The sequence below is a fragment of the Lepus europaeus genome, chromosome 1 (assembly GCF_033115175.1).
Source record: "Lepus europaeus isolate LE1 chromosome 1, mLepTim1.pri, whole genome shotgun sequence".
In the NCBI taxonomy this organism is placed as follows: Eukaryota; Metazoa; Chordata; class Mammalia; order Lagomorpha; family Leporidae; genus Lepus; species Lepus europaeus.
The window spans coordinates 45898127-45915375 of record NC_084827.1 but is presented as its reverse complement, the minus strand read 5'-3'; the positions used below and the strand labels follow the sequence as shown (position 1 = coordinate 45915375).

At 42.9% G+C, this 17249-nt stretch overlaps 1 protein-coding gene across 2 annotated transcripts in view; it reads left to right on the top strand.

Annotated features, from left to right (window-relative positions):
• The window catches only part of PUS7 (pseudouridine synthase 7), a 52100-nt gene extending 37743 nt beyond the window's left edge, over window positions 1-14357 (top strand). For both annotated transcript variants that reach the window (XM_062215180.1, XM_062215129.1), the window contains exons 8-16: window positions 1549-1677; window positions 2283-2408; window positions 2973-3034; window positions 4964-5124; window positions 6046-6172; window positions 8377-8478; window positions 9987-10116; window positions 12071-12162; window positions 13253-14357. In XM_062215180.1, the coding sequence (XP_062071164.1) occupies window positions 1549-1677; window positions 2283-2408; window positions 2973-3034; window positions 4964-5124; window positions 6046-6172; window positions 8377-8478; window positions 9987-10116; window positions 12071-12162; window positions 13253-13389 (1066 nt within the window). In that variant the 3' untranslated portion in view covers window positions 13390-14357. The remainder of the gene's footprint in view (window positions 1-1548; window positions 1678-2282; window positions 2409-2972; window positions 3035-4963; window positions 5125-6045; window positions 6173-8376; window positions 8479-9986; window positions 10117-12070; window positions 12163-13252) is intronic.
• The last annotated feature ends 2892 nt before the right edge of the window (window positions 14358-17249 follow it).

The following is a 17249-nucleotide window of genomic DNA, read 5'->3' as shown; positions in this document are numbered from 1 at the left end:
CCATTTGGGGGGGTGAACCTACAGAAGGAAGACCTTTCTCTTTGTCTCTCTCACTGTCTAACTCTTATCTGTCGAAAAAAAAAAAAAAAAAAGAACTGGAGCAGCCAGGACAAGAACCGGCGCCCATATGGGATGCTTGCACTGCAGGCAGCAGCTTTACCTGCTACGCCACAGCACCAGCCCCTGGTGCAAATTTTTTAAAAAATCCTATATGAAGATCTTCAAAGCATTCACAGAAAATATGTGAAAAAACTGCATAGATTTCGAAATTTTTTGTCACCAAAATAAACTTATCTTTTAATTCCTTTTCCCATGAATTTTGTGGAGTAGTCTGATACTACCTATGAAGAGGATGAGGAATTTTTAAAGAAAACTTCTTAATAGCATGGGAAATATTCATGTTAAATGATAGCTGCAGCGTACAGATTTGTGGTAAGATTATAGCCGTATCTATTCCTAATAGGTGCTTAAAAAAGAAAAGAAATACAAAATTAGATGTTAACAGCTTCTCCTTGCCAGGAAATGAAACAAACTTTTTTACTTTTCTGTATTTTCCAAGCTTTTTGTACTGAGTTGACAATATTTTTCTGACAGTTAAAAATGTGGCTTATACCTGTTTTTTCCAAATTTTTAAAAAATGTATTTATTTGAAAGGCAGCAAGACAGAGACACAGCTTGTAACAGCTGGGGGCTGACCCAGGCCAAAGCTTGGTCTCCCATGTTGGGGGCAGAGACCCAACTCCTTGAGCCATCTCCTGCCGCCTCCCAAAGGGCATGTTAGTAGGAAGCTAGAATCAAGAGTGGATCTGGAACCTATGCATTCCCATATGGGTGCATGAGTCGTAAGCAGTGTGGGTGTTTTTGATTTTTAGATTTGTTTTAATTATTTGAAAGGCAGAGAGTGACAGCTAGAGAAAGAGATCTATCTTCCATCTGCTAATTTGTTCCCCAATGGTTGTAGCAGCAGGGGCTGGGCCACGCTGAATCCATGAGCCAGAAACTCCATCTGGGTTTCCCACATGTGTGGCATATGCCCGAGCGCTTGAACCATCTTCCACTGCTCTTACAGGCGTATTAGCAGAGGGCTAGATCTGAAGCAGAGCAGCCAGGACCCAAACCGGCATCCACATGAGGTGGCGGCACCTTAACCTGCTGCTCCGCAATGCCAGCCCCCATCTTAACTACTGCTTACCCCCGGGTAACCATTCTTTATAGTTATGCAGGGTTGTTCTCTTCCACAGTGCCTTTTCTCACACCTCTTCCCCACAAAAAGTGAAAAATTCAGCATTTGATATTGCATCCCTGGTTAGTGCATAAATAATAAGCTTTAAGTACATAACACATGGCCCAGGTCACATCCTCCCACCAGGGGCAGTTACTGAAGGAACAATCCAGAGAGAAAGAGTTTGCCTGCCTTGCACCGTGGTGCCTTGCCTTTCCTGTGCCCACAGCTGTGGGGTCGCGTTGTTTTCTGTGGTGAGCTGTCCTCGACCTTTCAGCCCACTACTTCATGATCCTCTTCTCTCTCTTTTTTTTTTTTTTTTTAAGAATATCTGCACAAAGACTTGCCCACCTGAATAAGTGCTTGATGAACTTTAAGCTGGGGAATTTCAGCTATCAGAAAAACCCGCTGAAATTGGGAGAGCTTCAAGGAAATCACTTTACTGTTGTTCTCAGGTAAAGGGCTGCAGGCCGCATGCAGAGCAGAGAGGGGCCTGCTGGGTCTCCTTCAGTCTGTTAGGTCCAGGCTGGCTGGTACTACCAGGAGTGACACCAGGGGAAGCCAGAGCAGGGCCCGACAGCTGGGGGAGCAAAGACACACCACACACCCCTCCCCAGCACAGCCTTTGGGAAGTTACGGTATCCTCCAGTACTATCTAAAAGACGGAGCCCAGGTACCCGAACTAGGTAGACTGAAAGGCACAGCAAGGAAGAAGGAGGTCACTAAGGCCATGGGAAGTGTGGGGAGTACTTCTTCTCTGGGTCCGGAGTTTGAGTGGGGAAAGAAGAGGGCTGGGAAGCAGCAAGCGACCAAGGTTGTGCAGCACTGTGAATGTACTAAATGCTACCAAGTCGTGTACTTTAAAATGGAAAAATGCTAAATTTAACATTTGCGTGTATTTTACCTCAAAAGAGAAAAAGGTGGACCCTCAGGAGGTAGAGAGAAAGCTGTGGGGAGCCAGGGAGAGATACGGGAAGCCAAGCTGTAGTCGTTTATGGGACTCATCTCTGAATGTGTCTGACTGCACATTTGTTTCTCTGGATGATTTGGGCCTGTGCAGAAATATAACAGGAACTGATGAGCAAGTACAGCATGCCATGAACTCTCTCAAGGAGATTGGATTTATTAACTACTATGGGATGCAAAGATTTGGAACAACAGCTGTCCCCACGTATCAAGTTGGAAGGTATGAATTTAATGGCTTAATACCTAAAAGAACTCTGGAAAAGATGCAGGGGTATTTGTTGGTGGTATTTTTAATTATTTCTGGATTTCCTAATGTCTGAAACAAATGAATCACTTGTCTTTCTTTTGGGCAATCAGATGATCCATATGCTGTTGAGTTTGTTTTGTTTTGTTTTGTTTTGTTTTGTTTTTGGTAAAGATTCATTTGTTCATTTGTTTGAAAGGCAGAGATACACAGAGAGAAGGAGGGGGAGGTTTGGCACATAAAGATTTAACCTTAATCCATATAGATAATACTGTATATAACAGCGTAGAGCATGATTATGTAGTTTTTATAATGTTACAGCATTTTAAAACTGAAATGGTATTAAATGTTTGGAGTAAGCATTATGTTATTAATTTTTAAAAGTTTTTTTGGTATTTCCATTTGTAATGTAGAACATTGGTTTTTCTGTCTGCTTTTAAGTTCAATATAAAGTGAATATGGTTTGCTGGCTGTTCAGTGACATGAGCGTTTAACCATCTTAACTCAAAACGAACTGAAATAAATGCTATTTAATTTTAGAGCTATACTACAGAATTCCTGGGCAGAAGTCATGGATTTAATATTGAAACCTCGTTCTGGAGGTAAGAATAAAATAATAAAATGCATGGCTGTGTATTTAAGAAATTGCTTTGACTAAAAGTGTATATGCAAATTGGGGTAGTTATTTCAGAATTGTCTTTGTTTACAGTAAAATTAAAAAGCTGGTTTGTATTTTTCAGAAGTTTATATAAATATATATATGAGATTTACCATTCCTGTTTTTAGCTCTTTAGCTCAACCTAATTCATTAATTCACAAATGAGTAAGTATATTAAAATAATAGACTCATTTCCCTTTCTTTCTACACTATTAAATCTCTTAAATAGGGCAATCCAAAACAGATTTCAGCTTTGGCTGTTATGTACAGTGTGGTGGAATGGGGTATAAGGACTTGGCACAAAAGCCTTCAAGATTTCTAGTTTGTAGAGTTCACTAAAAACTTTATAGGGAATATCTCTAAAACCAATCTGTATAAGAAAGGATTTTTTTTTTTACATTTGGGATTACTTTTTTTTTTTTTTTGACAGGCAGAGTGGATAGTGAGAGAGAGAGACAGAGAGAAACGTCTTCCTTTTTGCCGTTGGTTCACCCTCCAATGGCCGCTGCGGCTGGCGCATTGTGCTGATCCGAAGCCAGGAACCAGGTGCTTCTCCTGGTCTCCCATGCGGGTGCAGGGCCCAAGCACTTGGGCCATCCTCCACTGCCTTCCCGGGCCACAGCAGAGAGCTGGCCTGGAAGAGGGGCAACCGGGATAGAATCCGGTGCCCCAACCGGGACTAGAACCCAGTGTGCCGGTGTTGCAAGGCAGAGGATTAGCCTGTTAAGCCACGGCGCCAGCCTAAGAAAGGATTTAACTACTGCTTTACAAGTTGTCAAAATAGTTATGCTCACTTTGGGCAATCGTGCATTTCTAAACTAAAAAACTACAAGATTATTTTAAGAAAAGTCATCCATTAAACTTGACAACACAGTGGAAAAAGAAGATGAACTACAGGTTTTTGTTTTTTATTTTAAAGATTTATTTTATTTAGTTGAAAGACAGTTACATAGAGAGGTAGAGACAGAGACACTCCCTAGATGGCCGCAACTGCCAGAGCTGTGCTGATCCAAAGCTAGGAGCCAGGAGCGTCTTTCGGGTCTCCAACATGGGTGCAGGGGCCTACGGACTTGGACCATCTTCTACTGCTTATCCAGGCCATAGCAGAGAGCTGGATCAGAAGTGGAGCAGCCCAGGCCGGCGCCGCGGCTCACTAGGCTAATCCTCCGCCTTGCGGCGCCGGCACACCGGGTTCTAGTCCCGGTCGGGGCACCGATCCTGTCCCGGTTGCCCCTCTTCCAGGCCAGCTCTCTGCTGTGGCCAGGGAGTGCAGTGGAGGATGGCCCAAGTGCTTGGGCCCTGCACCCCATGGGAGACCAGGAGAAGCACCTGGCTCCTGCCATCGGATCAGCGCGGTGTGCCGGCCGCAGCGCGCCTACCGTGGCGGCCATTGGAGGGTGAACCAACGGCAAAAGGAAGACCTTTCTCTCTGTCTCTCTCTCACTGTCCACTCTGCCTGTCAAAAATTAAAAAAAAAAAAAAAAAAAAGAAGTGGAGCAGCCGGGACTCAAACTGGCGCCCATATGGGATGCTAGCACTTCAGGCCAGGGCTTTAACCCACTGTGCCATAGCGCCAGCCCCAGAACTACAGGTTTTTTTCAAAGGTTGAATCATGATAATGAACAGTGAGTGGCTTTTCCCTTTGGCTGGGACAGTGGCGTGTTGATCAAGCCACAGAGTTGTGTAGCCTTTCTGCATTTCCCAGCCTTTCCCTGAGACCTGCTCACAGGTGAGGGAAGCTCCTCATGGCACCCGTACCATCAATAGCGTTTTCTAATTTTGTGTACTCTGAAAACTTAAGAATGAAACTCTGAAACTTATGAAAGTTTCAATATAGGAAAAATCGTTTCATCGTAGCCTTTTCTCCCCACAGCCGAAAAAGGGTACTTGGTTAAATGCAGGGAAGAATGGGCGAAGACCAAAGACCCAGCTGCTGCCCTCAGAAAACTGCCTGTGAAAAGGTGTGTGGAAGGGCAGCTGCTTCGAGGACTTTCAAAGTATGGAATGAAGAATATAGTTTCTGCGTTTGGCATAGTGAGTGCGACTCGTGAAGTCAGGCGATGGCCTGAAGTGGCTTCACGCTCTGTTAATTTTGCCTTGAGAGATTTTACTAGATTTTGAAGGAGCAGAAGGGAAGTAAGGATCCTTTGGTGGCCCCCGAGACGTGATTTACCTAGAGACCCTCGTCCAGACCCTGAGTTGAGTTGAGTGGCTGCATCGGGGCAGTGCTGGCGTTACTTACTAACAGTGAGGACGTGAGGAAGCGCTCATGTGCAGGCTAGGGTGGCCAGTGGGAAGTGAAGCGTCTAGTCATCTGAGGCTTTCAGAATGCAATACATGGTGGCTTCTGGCTCACTCCCATCCTCAGAACTGTAAAAGGACTGGACCGTAGGCAGTGTACATGGTTGCTTTTTAGTCTGGCTTCATTGTGGTGGCTCCAGTGTGGGTACTGCCTTGGCCAGCAGAGCTTATACCAGTACTGGTTCAGGTATAATCCAAGACACATTAAAGCTCAGCCCTTAAATTTAAGTCTTAGTTACTTTTTTCAGATGAAAAAACAAAACCAACAGGATTTTTGCTGCATAAAATTAGTAGTCAATTCCATCAGTAGCTCTTCTCCTTCTGTAGACGACAGGGGAGAAAGCGCTGTTAGCTCTGTAATTGATTTGCCAGTCCCTTGAGTTTGAGGGATGTGTCTTTGGTGAGGGTATAAATTCCATGGCAATTGCTGAATTTGCATGCATGTGTGCTTTGTGGACACCAGGTGAGCTGCCGCTGCTGCTCATGACTATTAACACCACATACTCTCTTTAATGCTATGTGTCAGTCACTACTTCTAAATGCGATTTAAAGTATGAGTTTAAAGTATGAGATCATTAGTAAATAAGCAAGATGTGTTGGGCACTACAGTACTTTTTATACTCAGAGTATTTTGCTCTTGCCTATTTTTTCCAGATACCAAGAAATAATCGCTTAATGTATATTCATAGCTATCAAAGCTATGTGTGGAATAACATGGTGAGCAAGAGGATAGAAGATTACGGACTGAAACCTGTTCCAGGGGACCTTGTTCTCAAAGGAGGTAACACAACAAATGTTGTCATTTGACCAAACCTGGCTTCAGTTATTTGACACTAACGGCTTTAAAAATCTCGCCTGGCTACGAGTTAAGAGAGAGGGAGACTGTGTCAGCTTAGGCTGGATAATCTGCATCCGTATCGTTAATGAAGAATTGTACTAGTTTGAATGGACTCTGTGGACCCCTCATTTTGTCAACTACAGTAGCATTTAGACCAACGGATAACAAAAATCTCTTTCCAAACTTTCACGTGGGTCTAGAAAACACATATGCATAGCTTGTGGGTGTGTGTCAGCCTCTCAGCTTGCTCTTACCAGCATTGAGGAGTTTCCTCAAGTGAAGACCAGGGTGCACCGTGATAGCATGGGTGCCCGCTGTATGCCATGCCTGATGCATGCCTGAGACAGCACTAAACTTTAGTTCCACCTGCTGTGACGGTGCCACAGCACCAAGACCTTGACCTGCATCCTCTCATTTAAACCTCACAGAAATTCTGTTTTTCACGTGAGGGCACAGTCACTTGTCCATGGTTGCACAGCTGATTAGGGGAAGGAAAAGCTGGGACTGAGTATCAGGTCTGATTCCGAGGTCCCTGTTCCCCTGACTACGTGGCTACCGTCCATTAGCTGAGTATTTGCTACGTTTGCATGCAGACCTCATAAATCCACTAAGGTTTTTAATTTGTTCAGAAAATTTGATTTTTTTTGAGTCAGCATTTTTCCCCTCATCCAATATAGGTCAAATTTAGGGCATTCTAATGTCCCATATGCCAGTGTGTTTCATCCTCTAAATATAGGCTTCTTAAAGACTTATGTATGTATGCATGTATGTATTTGAAAAGCAGAGTGACAGAGAGAGCTGACCTTCACCTGGTGCTTCGCTCCCCAAATGGCCACAACAACCGAGTCTGGGTCAGACTGAAGCCAGAAGCCTGGAACGCCATCCAGGTCTCCCTAAGGATGACAGAGACCCCAAGCACCTGGGGCATCTTCCAGTGCCTTACCAGGTGCATTAGATAGAAACTTGACTGAAATTCAGGATTCCAGTGAGCCTTGTAAAATGGGGTGCTGGCATCTGAACTAACAGCTTCACCCATTAAGCCACGATGCTCATCCCAGGCTGGTTTTTCAAACTGCTCACTGTCGGGGCTGGCGCTGTGGCATAGAAGGTTAAGCCTCTGCCTACAGTGTCGGTATCTCATATGGGCACTGGTTTGAGTCCTGGCTGCTCCACTTCTGATCCAGCTCTCTGCTAATGTGTCTGGGAAAGCAGCAGAAGATGGCCCAAGTGCTTAGGTCCCTGCACCCCCTAGGGAAATCCAAAAGAAGCTCCTTACGCCTGGCTTCAACCCAGCCTCAGCCATTGCACATTTGGGTAGTGAACCAGCAGATGGAAAATATCTCTCTCCTCTCTCTATATCTCTTCCTTTCAAACAGTAAAATACATCTTTAAAAACATTTTTTTTTTAATTAAAAAAAAATGCATCCATTTCTGCTGTCTTTCCAAGGTTCTCTTGCAGAGTTAAGAAGGATAAAGGGATTGATTGTAAACACCAGGTATTCCTAAAAATGAGAAATAAACTAAGAACTAAGATGAGAAATAAGCTAAGCACCAAGATAAGAAATAAACGTTCAATTTTCATTTAGAATTCTATTCTTTCTAAGTCTTTGATTTTTATTTCTTGAATAGAGTAGAAAAGACAAAAGGATATGTATCGTAACTTCACTTACTCTCTTGAAGCTTCCTGGGCCACTGAACTTGTATCAATATTTACTCTGACATGAAGATATTATATAAATATGAGATTGAGCTCATGAAAATATGCCTATTAATTTTTAAAAATGTGTTGTTTGGGACTGACACTGTGGTGTGGTGGGTAAAGCCACCACCTGCAGGGCCAGCATCACATATTGGCAACGGTTCAAGTGCTCCACTTCCAATCCAGCTCCCTGCTAATGTGCCTGGGAAAAGCAGTGGAGGATGGCCCAAGTGTTTGGGCCTCTATACCCACATGGGAGACCCAGAAGAAGCTCCTAGCTCCAGGCTTCACCCTGGCTCAGCCCTGGTTGTTACAGCCATTTGGGTATTAAACCAACAGATGGAAGATCTCTCTCTCTCTCTCTCTCTGTCTCTTGCTGTAACTCTGCCTTTCAAATGAGTAAAATAAATCTTTAAAAAAAAATGTATTGTTCCCTGTGAATTTGCAGCCACAGCCACCTACATTGAAGAAGATGATGTTCACAATTACTCTATCCACGACGTGGTGATGCCTTTGCCTGGTTTTGATGTTATCTACCCAAAGCATAAAAGTAAGTCCCCATGTGGAGAAGATAGTTTTAAGTCTAACATAATTAACCTGCTGGCAACCAAGGACGGGGGCAGAAAAACAAAATCAGTACTTTGAATGTAATTTTAAAACTTTACTTCCATCAGATTTCACAACATGCTTAAAATTGAAACATATACTGGGTGTGGATAGTTTTAATTAATTAATTAATTAATTAGATAGTAGAGATGGTGTTATTTGTAGTCAGTAGTAATATTTGCATTATTTAAGTTTCTGAAATTCATTAATTATTAAGGCCGAGAGGAGTCAGAAAGTAGGTGTATAACTCTACTTTAACTTTAAAAAGAAAACCATAGAGGTAATAAGAATTCGTGACAAAGTTTATATTGTGAAAAGTTTGAATTCCCTGCCTTTATTCCCGATTGTCCAGAAGCTGTTAAGAATTGCTCCTATTACCTTCCTGGTTGCCATGTGGGGGAAGGGGAAGGGATCTAGTATGTGGTAAGGGAGTCTTTTCCTTGACCATGTTCTATAACATTTTTTACAAATAACTTGACTAAATACATTTGCTTATCATATTTGCAAATAGTACAAGCAAAATAGTTAATACTAACTATATGAAAAATAAGGTGACCTGCAGTAAGAATTTAATAGGATTAAATATAAATTCCTTTTTTAAACATTTTTTTAGATTTATTTATTTTATTTTAAAGGTTCAGTGAGAGAGCAAGGGGGAGATACAGAAAGAGAGAGATCTTCCATCTACTGGTTCACTCCCCAGTTGGCATCAATGGCCAGATTTGGGCCAGGCCAAAGGAACTCCCTCCTGGTTTCCCACCTGGGTACAGCGGTCTAAGTACCTGGACTGTCCTCCACTGCTTTGCCAGGCGCATTAGCAGGGAGCTAGATTGGAAGGACACACACACACACAGACTGGCGCCCAGATAGGACACTGATGTTGCAGGCGGCAACTGAACATGCTGGCCATGATGCCAGCCCCTAAATGAATTCGTACATTTATGCTTGGAAATTGAGTGCACAGATGGGAAATTTCGATAATAGTCTGAGTAAAAAGTTATAAAGTGTCTGGAGTTACTGTTTAATGTAAGCCTAGTACCCTGGAGCAAATAAAGAGATTCATAGGGAATACAGAAAGATCACAAGGAGAACTAAGGGCACCGATTGGTCTGGGGTAGATACGGCCTATCTTCCATAAATGGCAACAAGCAAGCAAAGAGTTAGACTCTGTCTCTCAAGTTATAAAAAAAGATCTGGCATCAGGTGTGAGGGTGAGCCAGGTGGCTTTCCCAGGTCTCTTCTTTTTGTACACTTATTATTTATAACTCTTCCAGAGAGTCTGAAGCCTCTGTGTATGGTCTCTTTAAACTCTCAGCATATGCAGATTGTATTTTAGTGACTTTGAGTGAAATGGCCTTTGGTGGATAGTGTGTCTTCCTCTGTTAGTAGTTACATTCAAGTAAACCTGCTGATGGACTGCATTCCAACTCACTCTTTCTGTTTTTCTGTTAGTTAGTGAAGCCTACAGAGAAATGCTCACAGCAGACAATCTTGACATCGACAACATGAGACACAAAATACGGGATTATTCCTTATCAGGGGCCTATCGAAAGATCATTATTCGTCCTCAGAATGTCAGCTGGTGAGTAATAGTTTGGAATGAGACAAGACTAAATTATTACACTTGGAAAGATTAAACTTTTTACTTCACATGTTTTCCAGTGCTTCGGACCTAGCATATACATATTTTCTAAGTGTTGGTCATTGTTCTTAATAATATTATCATGGCTACTGCTAACAGATGTTTTTCAAATCATCAAGGAATAAATCATGCTGTTTTGAATGCAAACATAGTAAAAGTGACTTTTACATGTTGTCAGCATCACTGAATTATTCATGCAATCTATAGAGAATGAACTTTTCCCCTATTTCTAAAACAAACCAAGATATGCTACATAGCTATCCCTGAGCAATTTGCCTTAACTCAAATACTTAACGAAATACTGATCTGGTCATTTTATTCTTCTTAAAAATTAATTTATGGCCGGCGCCGTGGCTCAAGAGGCTAATCCTCTGCCTGCAGTGTTGGCACACCGGGTTCTAGTCCTGGTCAGGGCACTGGATTCTGTTCCGGTTGCCCCTCTTCCAATCCAGCTCTCTGCTGTGGCCCAGGAGTGCAGTGGAGGATGGCCCAAGTGCTTGGGCCCTGCACCCACATGGGAGACCAGGAAGAAGCACCTGGCTCCTGGCTTTGGATCAGCGCAGTGCGCCAGCCATTGGAGAGTGAACCAACGGTAAAGGAAGACCTTTCTCTCTGTCTCTCTCTCTCTGTCCACTCTGTCTGTCAAAAAAAAATTAATTTATGGGGCTGGCGCTGTGGCGTATTGGGTAAAGCCACTGCCTGCAATGTGCCTGCAGTACTGGCATCTCATATGGGCTCTGGTTCCAGTCCTTGCTGTTCCACTTCCGATCCAGCTCTTCGCTATGGCCTGGGAAAGCAGCAGAAGGTGGCCGAAGTCCTTGGGCCCCAGCACCCGCGTGGGAAACCCGGAAGCTCCTGGCTCCTGGCTTTGGATTGGCCCAGCTCCGACCATTGCAGCCATTTGGAGGGTGAACCAGCAGATGGATGACCTCTCTCTCTCTGCCTCTGCCTCTCTGTTACTCTGCCTTTTAAGTAAAGAATAAATATTTTAATATAATAATAAAAATGTTAACTACATTGCTAGTTATTCATTAAAAATAATAATAAATAAATTTATTTAAATTTGTTTGGCAGAGTGACAAAGAAGGAGTGGGAGAGGGATAGAGAAAGGGGGGAGAGAGAGAGAGAGAGACAGAGAATCTTCCATCCACTGGTTCACTCCCCATAATGGGTGCAATGGCTAGGGCTAGGCCAGGCCAAAGCCTGGAGCCTGAAGGTCCATCCAGATCTCCCACATGGGTAGCAGAGGCCCAGGGATTTGGGCCATTTTCCACAGCTTTCCAAGGTTCATTAGCAGGGAGCTAGATCAGAAGTAGAGGAGCTGAAACTTGAATCAGCACTTATATGGGATGCTGGCATTGTAGGTGGCAGTTCAACCAAGGGCACTGCAACTCCAGCCCCCATCTGGTTATTTGAATATCATGTTTCTGGAGAGAAAAAAATACTTGTATTAACTCATTTTAAAATACATTAATATCTAGTATTACCTAAAACTTTTATAATTTCAACATGAAATTTTTCAGTTAGTTTCCTATGGCCAGAAAATTTTTTCTCTTTCCCTCTCCTCCCCCTTCTCCCCTTCCCTCTCTTGTTTTCTGAATTGTGGGCAAGCGGTTGGCAGAGTTGGCCCTGGTCTTCCCCACACTGCGAGCACTTGTTCGTTAGTAGCAGACTCTTGATCGTGATAGATACAAAAACTGGCATCATCAGTCCTCTGCTTCCTCTGAGTGTAGAGGCCGTATTTATAAAGCCCACCCCTGTTCTGTTTTTGAAGAGTAGTGTCTATAATTATTTACCATAGACCTGTGGGGTTTTGCTAAAAAATTGGTGAAGAATAACTTAGTACCTTTTTTGAATGTTCACGCTCATTCTCACCTTTATTTGTGTTTTGAAGGGAAGTCGTTACATATGATGATCCTAAAATTCCACTCTTCAACACAGATGTTGACAACCTGGAAGGGAAACCCCCGCCAGTGTTTGCTTCTGGTAAGCACTCAGTGCTCAGCTCTGTGACAGCTCTGAAATAAAGATTCTCATGCAGAAAACCATGGTTTTTTTTTGTATATTCTCACCACCATGGCCCACCCACTCTGTGATTTCTGTTGTGTGTTTTGTTCCCTTAGCTTTATAATTATAGTTGGAGGTCAGTAAGTATGTAGGACAGTAAACTGAACGTGAACGAATTTGTGATGGAGGCTTGTGATGTTAGATGACTATTTCCTCCCTGTGTCCCAGAGAGTTAACCAAGGTAAGTGTTAGTTCAGGAAGGGGGAGTGAGTGCTCAGCCTAGAGCTTCAGATGCCCACGTCCCACGTTAGAGTGCCTGGGTTTGATTCCTGGCTCTGGCCTCCTGACTCCAGCTTTCTGCTAACGCAGCGGGGAAGGCTCAAGGACTTGGGGACCTGCCACCCATATGGGGATCCTGGATTGAATTCCCAGCTCCTGGCTTCCGACCTTGCCCATGGCAAGTGTTTAGAGAACAAACCAGTAGATAGAAGCCCTTGCTTTCTGTCTGCCTGTCTCTCTTTGTCTCTGCCTCTTAAGTAACATTTGGAAAATTCAGGAATCAAGCCTAAAACTTCATTTTTTCTTGCGCTTCTCTGTCATCTATTCCTTTTTTCTTTCTTTTTTTTTTAATAATTTGAGAGGCAGAACTCTACCAGTTCACTCCCCAAATGCATGTGGTGACCTAGGCTGGTCCAGGGCTGAAGCTGGAACACAATCGAGGTTTCCCATGTGGGTGACAGGAACCCAGTGACCTGAGCCACTGCCACTGCCTCCCAGGTCTAATTAGGAAGCTGGAGTCAGCAGCTGGGGCCCAGGGATTGCACCTAGGCACTGGTGTTGACCACCAGGCCAGACGCCTGCATCGTTCTGCTCTCTGTATGGAAGTCCCCAGGTAGAATTTCCACGCCATTCAGCTGGTCTTACCTTACAGATCCCTCAGTTCTGTGGAGTCATTATCAGAGCCTCAGCACAGCAGGCAGTGTCCTTTGCCTCTGTGGAGGTGATCAGACTCTGTTGTGTCTCTAGTGGCCTTCATTTTCTCACTGGTCTCTTCTTTGTTCCCTGGCAGAAGGCAAATACAGGGCTCTGAAAATGGATTTTTCTCTTCCTCCTTCTACTTATGCCACCATGGCCATTCGAGAAGTGCTCAAAATGGATACCAGCATCAAGAAGCAGACGCAGCTGAACACGACCTGGCTCCGCTGAGTGGGACCTTCTCCACATGCAGTGTTTGCTGACTGACTTCCTGTTCCCTTTTTCTTTAGTGCAGACCATATGTGGATTTTGAATCTTTGTAGTAAAAGATTGTTTGTATTTTTTAAGTTTTTATTGCTTTAAAGAAATGCTTTGCAGCATTTGTATGTATAAACAAATCTTGAGGATCCTAAATTTAGCTCAGAGGATATAAATTGGTCAGAATATACTTCAGGTGCTTAAATCATAGTAAAATATCAGCTTTACTGGCTTTGTAAGTTAAAATAAGGACTTTGATTTACAGTAGCAATTTTCAGTTTTGCTACATCCTTAAAAGACAACAGGAATTTTTAACACACCTGTAAGTAGGGTAAAATGCATTTTAAGAACAAATACACATGGAGAAATACTTTGAGAGCCCCTCCACCTATGAATGTGAACATAGCATCCGTGCTGATTTAAATGATAATAAAGCATCTACAGGTTTATAAACAAATTACTGTTGCCGTCCAGCTCATGTACCTGATTCAGGTGAGCGTCTGTGGACTTCTGAGTTGCAGTGGCTTCTGCATTTATCTTACCGACGCCTGGCACAAGAGTTGCGTTGATGGGACCTTTTCCTTCATGTAAACTTGTGCAGCTATTTTAATTTGTTAGGGTCTAATTCTTACTCTACGTGCCTTTTATGTTCAGAACTCTTTGCACTGGGCCAGTATTTACTCAGAAACAATGACAGAGAAGAAAACTTCGAAATTTACAAGGGCTCCTTCTGTCAACAGTGTTCTCCCTCTGTCACCAGTGGCTTAGGTGTTTCCTTTTCTGGCTCTGCATAAAACTGTTCTCTGATGTGAAAGGGTTAGTGGTAGGCCTTTCCAAGTTGTGTAATAATTGTACCAATTTTTATTTTCTATGATTTCTAGAATCAAATATAATAAATATTTTTAAAGACTACTTTCTACTGGTTATGTAAATAAATCAAATAAATATGTGAAACTCAATGCAAGTGAGAACCTTGGCCCCGACTAAAGGTTAAACTGAATGAGTGGTGATGCAAAATGGTCAGGATCACATGATGGGAATGTCGTAGGACTGGTTGTGTCAGTCTGGATTCAGAGTTATCCCTACGATAGTTACGCTTTTTGGGGAGGAAAGAGAAGAATGGACAAGAGCTGCAATGCCAGGTGTTAATGACATTGATTCTGTGTCGTGCAGTGGACACAAGGTTGAGAACAAACCGTTCATTCAGTGCTGTTCTTAATGACCTCCACCACATTGCTGAGAATGAAAAGCATTGGAAATACCATGAGATCCTGACTGAGCTCGGCTCCTGGCTTCTATCTGGTCAGGCCGTGGGGATTGTAGCTCTGTGGGCAGTGAACAGTGGATAGAATATATTTCTGTTTCTCTGCCTTTCAAATGACTATTTTTTTAAAAAGCCAAACTTATTAAATGCATGGTTATGGTGGTCCTGCCTGAACTTCTCGGTGAAACCTCATTCTTTTCCATCAGACAGATTATGAAGGGCACCTCAGTCCCACTGCAAGTGGATTCAGCTGTTCAGCATTTATAAGTCCACATTTCAAATTTTTTTTTAATTTTCCCCCCGAGAAGCCTTTATTTTTTTAAGATTTATTTATTTATTTGAAAGTCAGAATTACATAGAGAGGAGAGGCAGAGAGAGGTCTTCCATCTGATGGTTCACTCCCCAATTGGTTGCATACACTTACAGCTACCAGTCTGTGCTGATGTTGTTATGAAAGTATGTGTCTTAATTTTTATTCCAAGTTGTTGCCCCACAGATAGAAGAATTCAAAGAAGAGTCAAATATAGTGCACAAATAAGAGCAGGATTTATTTGATAGAGTGGATATACATTCACGCAAGAGGGTGGGTAGCCCGTGTGGAGAGAGACCCGTTCTGAGTGGGCCAGAGGTTGACTATGAGGAGAGTGGGAGGCCAGAGAAGGAGTCAAAAGCGAGGACCAGAAGCCAGAAAGCAAAAGGTCACATGTAACAACAGTTCCCTTTATGGAGTAAGTGATGGTGCCCTCATTGAATATACAGTGGAGGATGGCCTGGGTGCTTGGGCCCCTGCATCCACATGGGAGACCAGGAGGAAGCACCTGGCTCCTGGCTTCGGATCAGCATAGCTCCAGCCGTAGTGGCCATTTGGGGAGTGAACCAAAGGAAGGAAAACCTCTCTCTGTCTCTCTCTCTCTCACTGTCTATATCTGTAAAATTTAAAAAAAAAAAAAAAAAAAAAAAAGAGTAACTGTGTTTGCAATGGGAGCACACTACAAACATAATTGTTAATCGGTTCTGAAATATTTTAGGATGCTTGAAATTTTCCCTAAGCAGTTCACATGACACCTGCAATTTTCTTTCTTCTGTAAGTAATGTAAAGCTCATCCTTAAGCAGCCTCTATTTAGAACTTAAATTCCAAATTAATCTTTTAAAGGCAGAGTTAGAAGGAGAGACAGAGAGAGATCTTCCATATGCTGGTTCACTCCACAAATGGCCACAATAGTGAGGGCTGGGCCACGCCAAACCCAGGAGGTGGGAACTCCATCTGGGCATCAGGGACCTAAGCACTAAGCCATTTTTCTACTGATTTCCCGGGTATGTTAGCAGGGAGCTGGTCAACAGTGGAGCATCTAGGACTTAAACCCATGTTCATAGAGGGTGCCAGCATTGCAGACAGCAGCTTAACCTGCTGAGCCACGACACCAGCCCCACTTCTGACTACTGGTTTCTTTCACTTAATAAGATTGCGTGTTTCACACATGTTGCAGCATGTATCACTGCTTCATTTTTCTAGGCAAACAGTAGTCCATGTAGGAATATACCATCTTGTGTATTTGATGGACATCTGTCTGGTTTCCACCTTTGGTGGTTATTATGGTTCAGACAATAATTTAGGTGTGCCCAAGTATTGAATGCTTGGTCTCTCAAGTCTTAATGGATTAAGGGTAGAGATTTGATCTATCTGGGAACTCTGGATATGAGACACAGGGGACTTAATTCCTACACTGAACATTGTGATTTGGACTTGTGTTTCCCTAATGACTAATTATGTTGAGCACGTTTCTGTATACCTATAATCACTTTATCTATGTTCTTTGAAGAATTGTGTAAAGATCCCTCTCCTCTCTTTGTCTCTGAAACTCTGCCTTTTCTAATTCACAAAGTAAACCTTTAAAAAAATAACAACTTCTTCATATAATTTGCTTTTCTGTAGGAAAACATGAGTCATTCTTTTAGTAAATGTTTATTATGTTCCTAATATATGAGAAGCAGTGTGTTGATATCCTTAAGTAGACCTTGCCCTCCAAGTGCTCCTGCAGTTTGGTATTTCCTTCCTGTGCAGGTACCAAGTGGCTGTGGGAGAAAAACAGCTAAAAAGCTTGCGTGTAAGAAACAAGGAAAGGGAAGCTCAGGAGGGTAACACAGCTGTGGAAAATATATCAGGAAAAATGCAAAGATAAGTGGATTATCCAGAGAACAGAGAGAGTTGTTTTTCACAAAGCGTTGAGTGAAAAAATTTGCAACATTTAACAAGGTAAAAGTGTGTTTTTCTGTTGATATGCAATTTCCTAATTTTAAGCTAAGCAGAGATAGGTGATTATAAAGATGTAACTACAATAAACAGCACTTGTGAAAAAAAAAAAGCAAAACAGAAAATAGGCACAGGTGTTTAACACAGTGATAAACACGCCACTTGGGACACCCAGATTCCATATCCGAGTCCCTAGGTTTGAGCCCATTCTGCCTCCAATCCAGCTTCTGCTAATGTGCACCCTTGTTGGCATCAGGTGACAGCCCAAGTGTCCTGTCACCCACATGGAAGATTCCATTTGAGTACCTGGCTCTTGG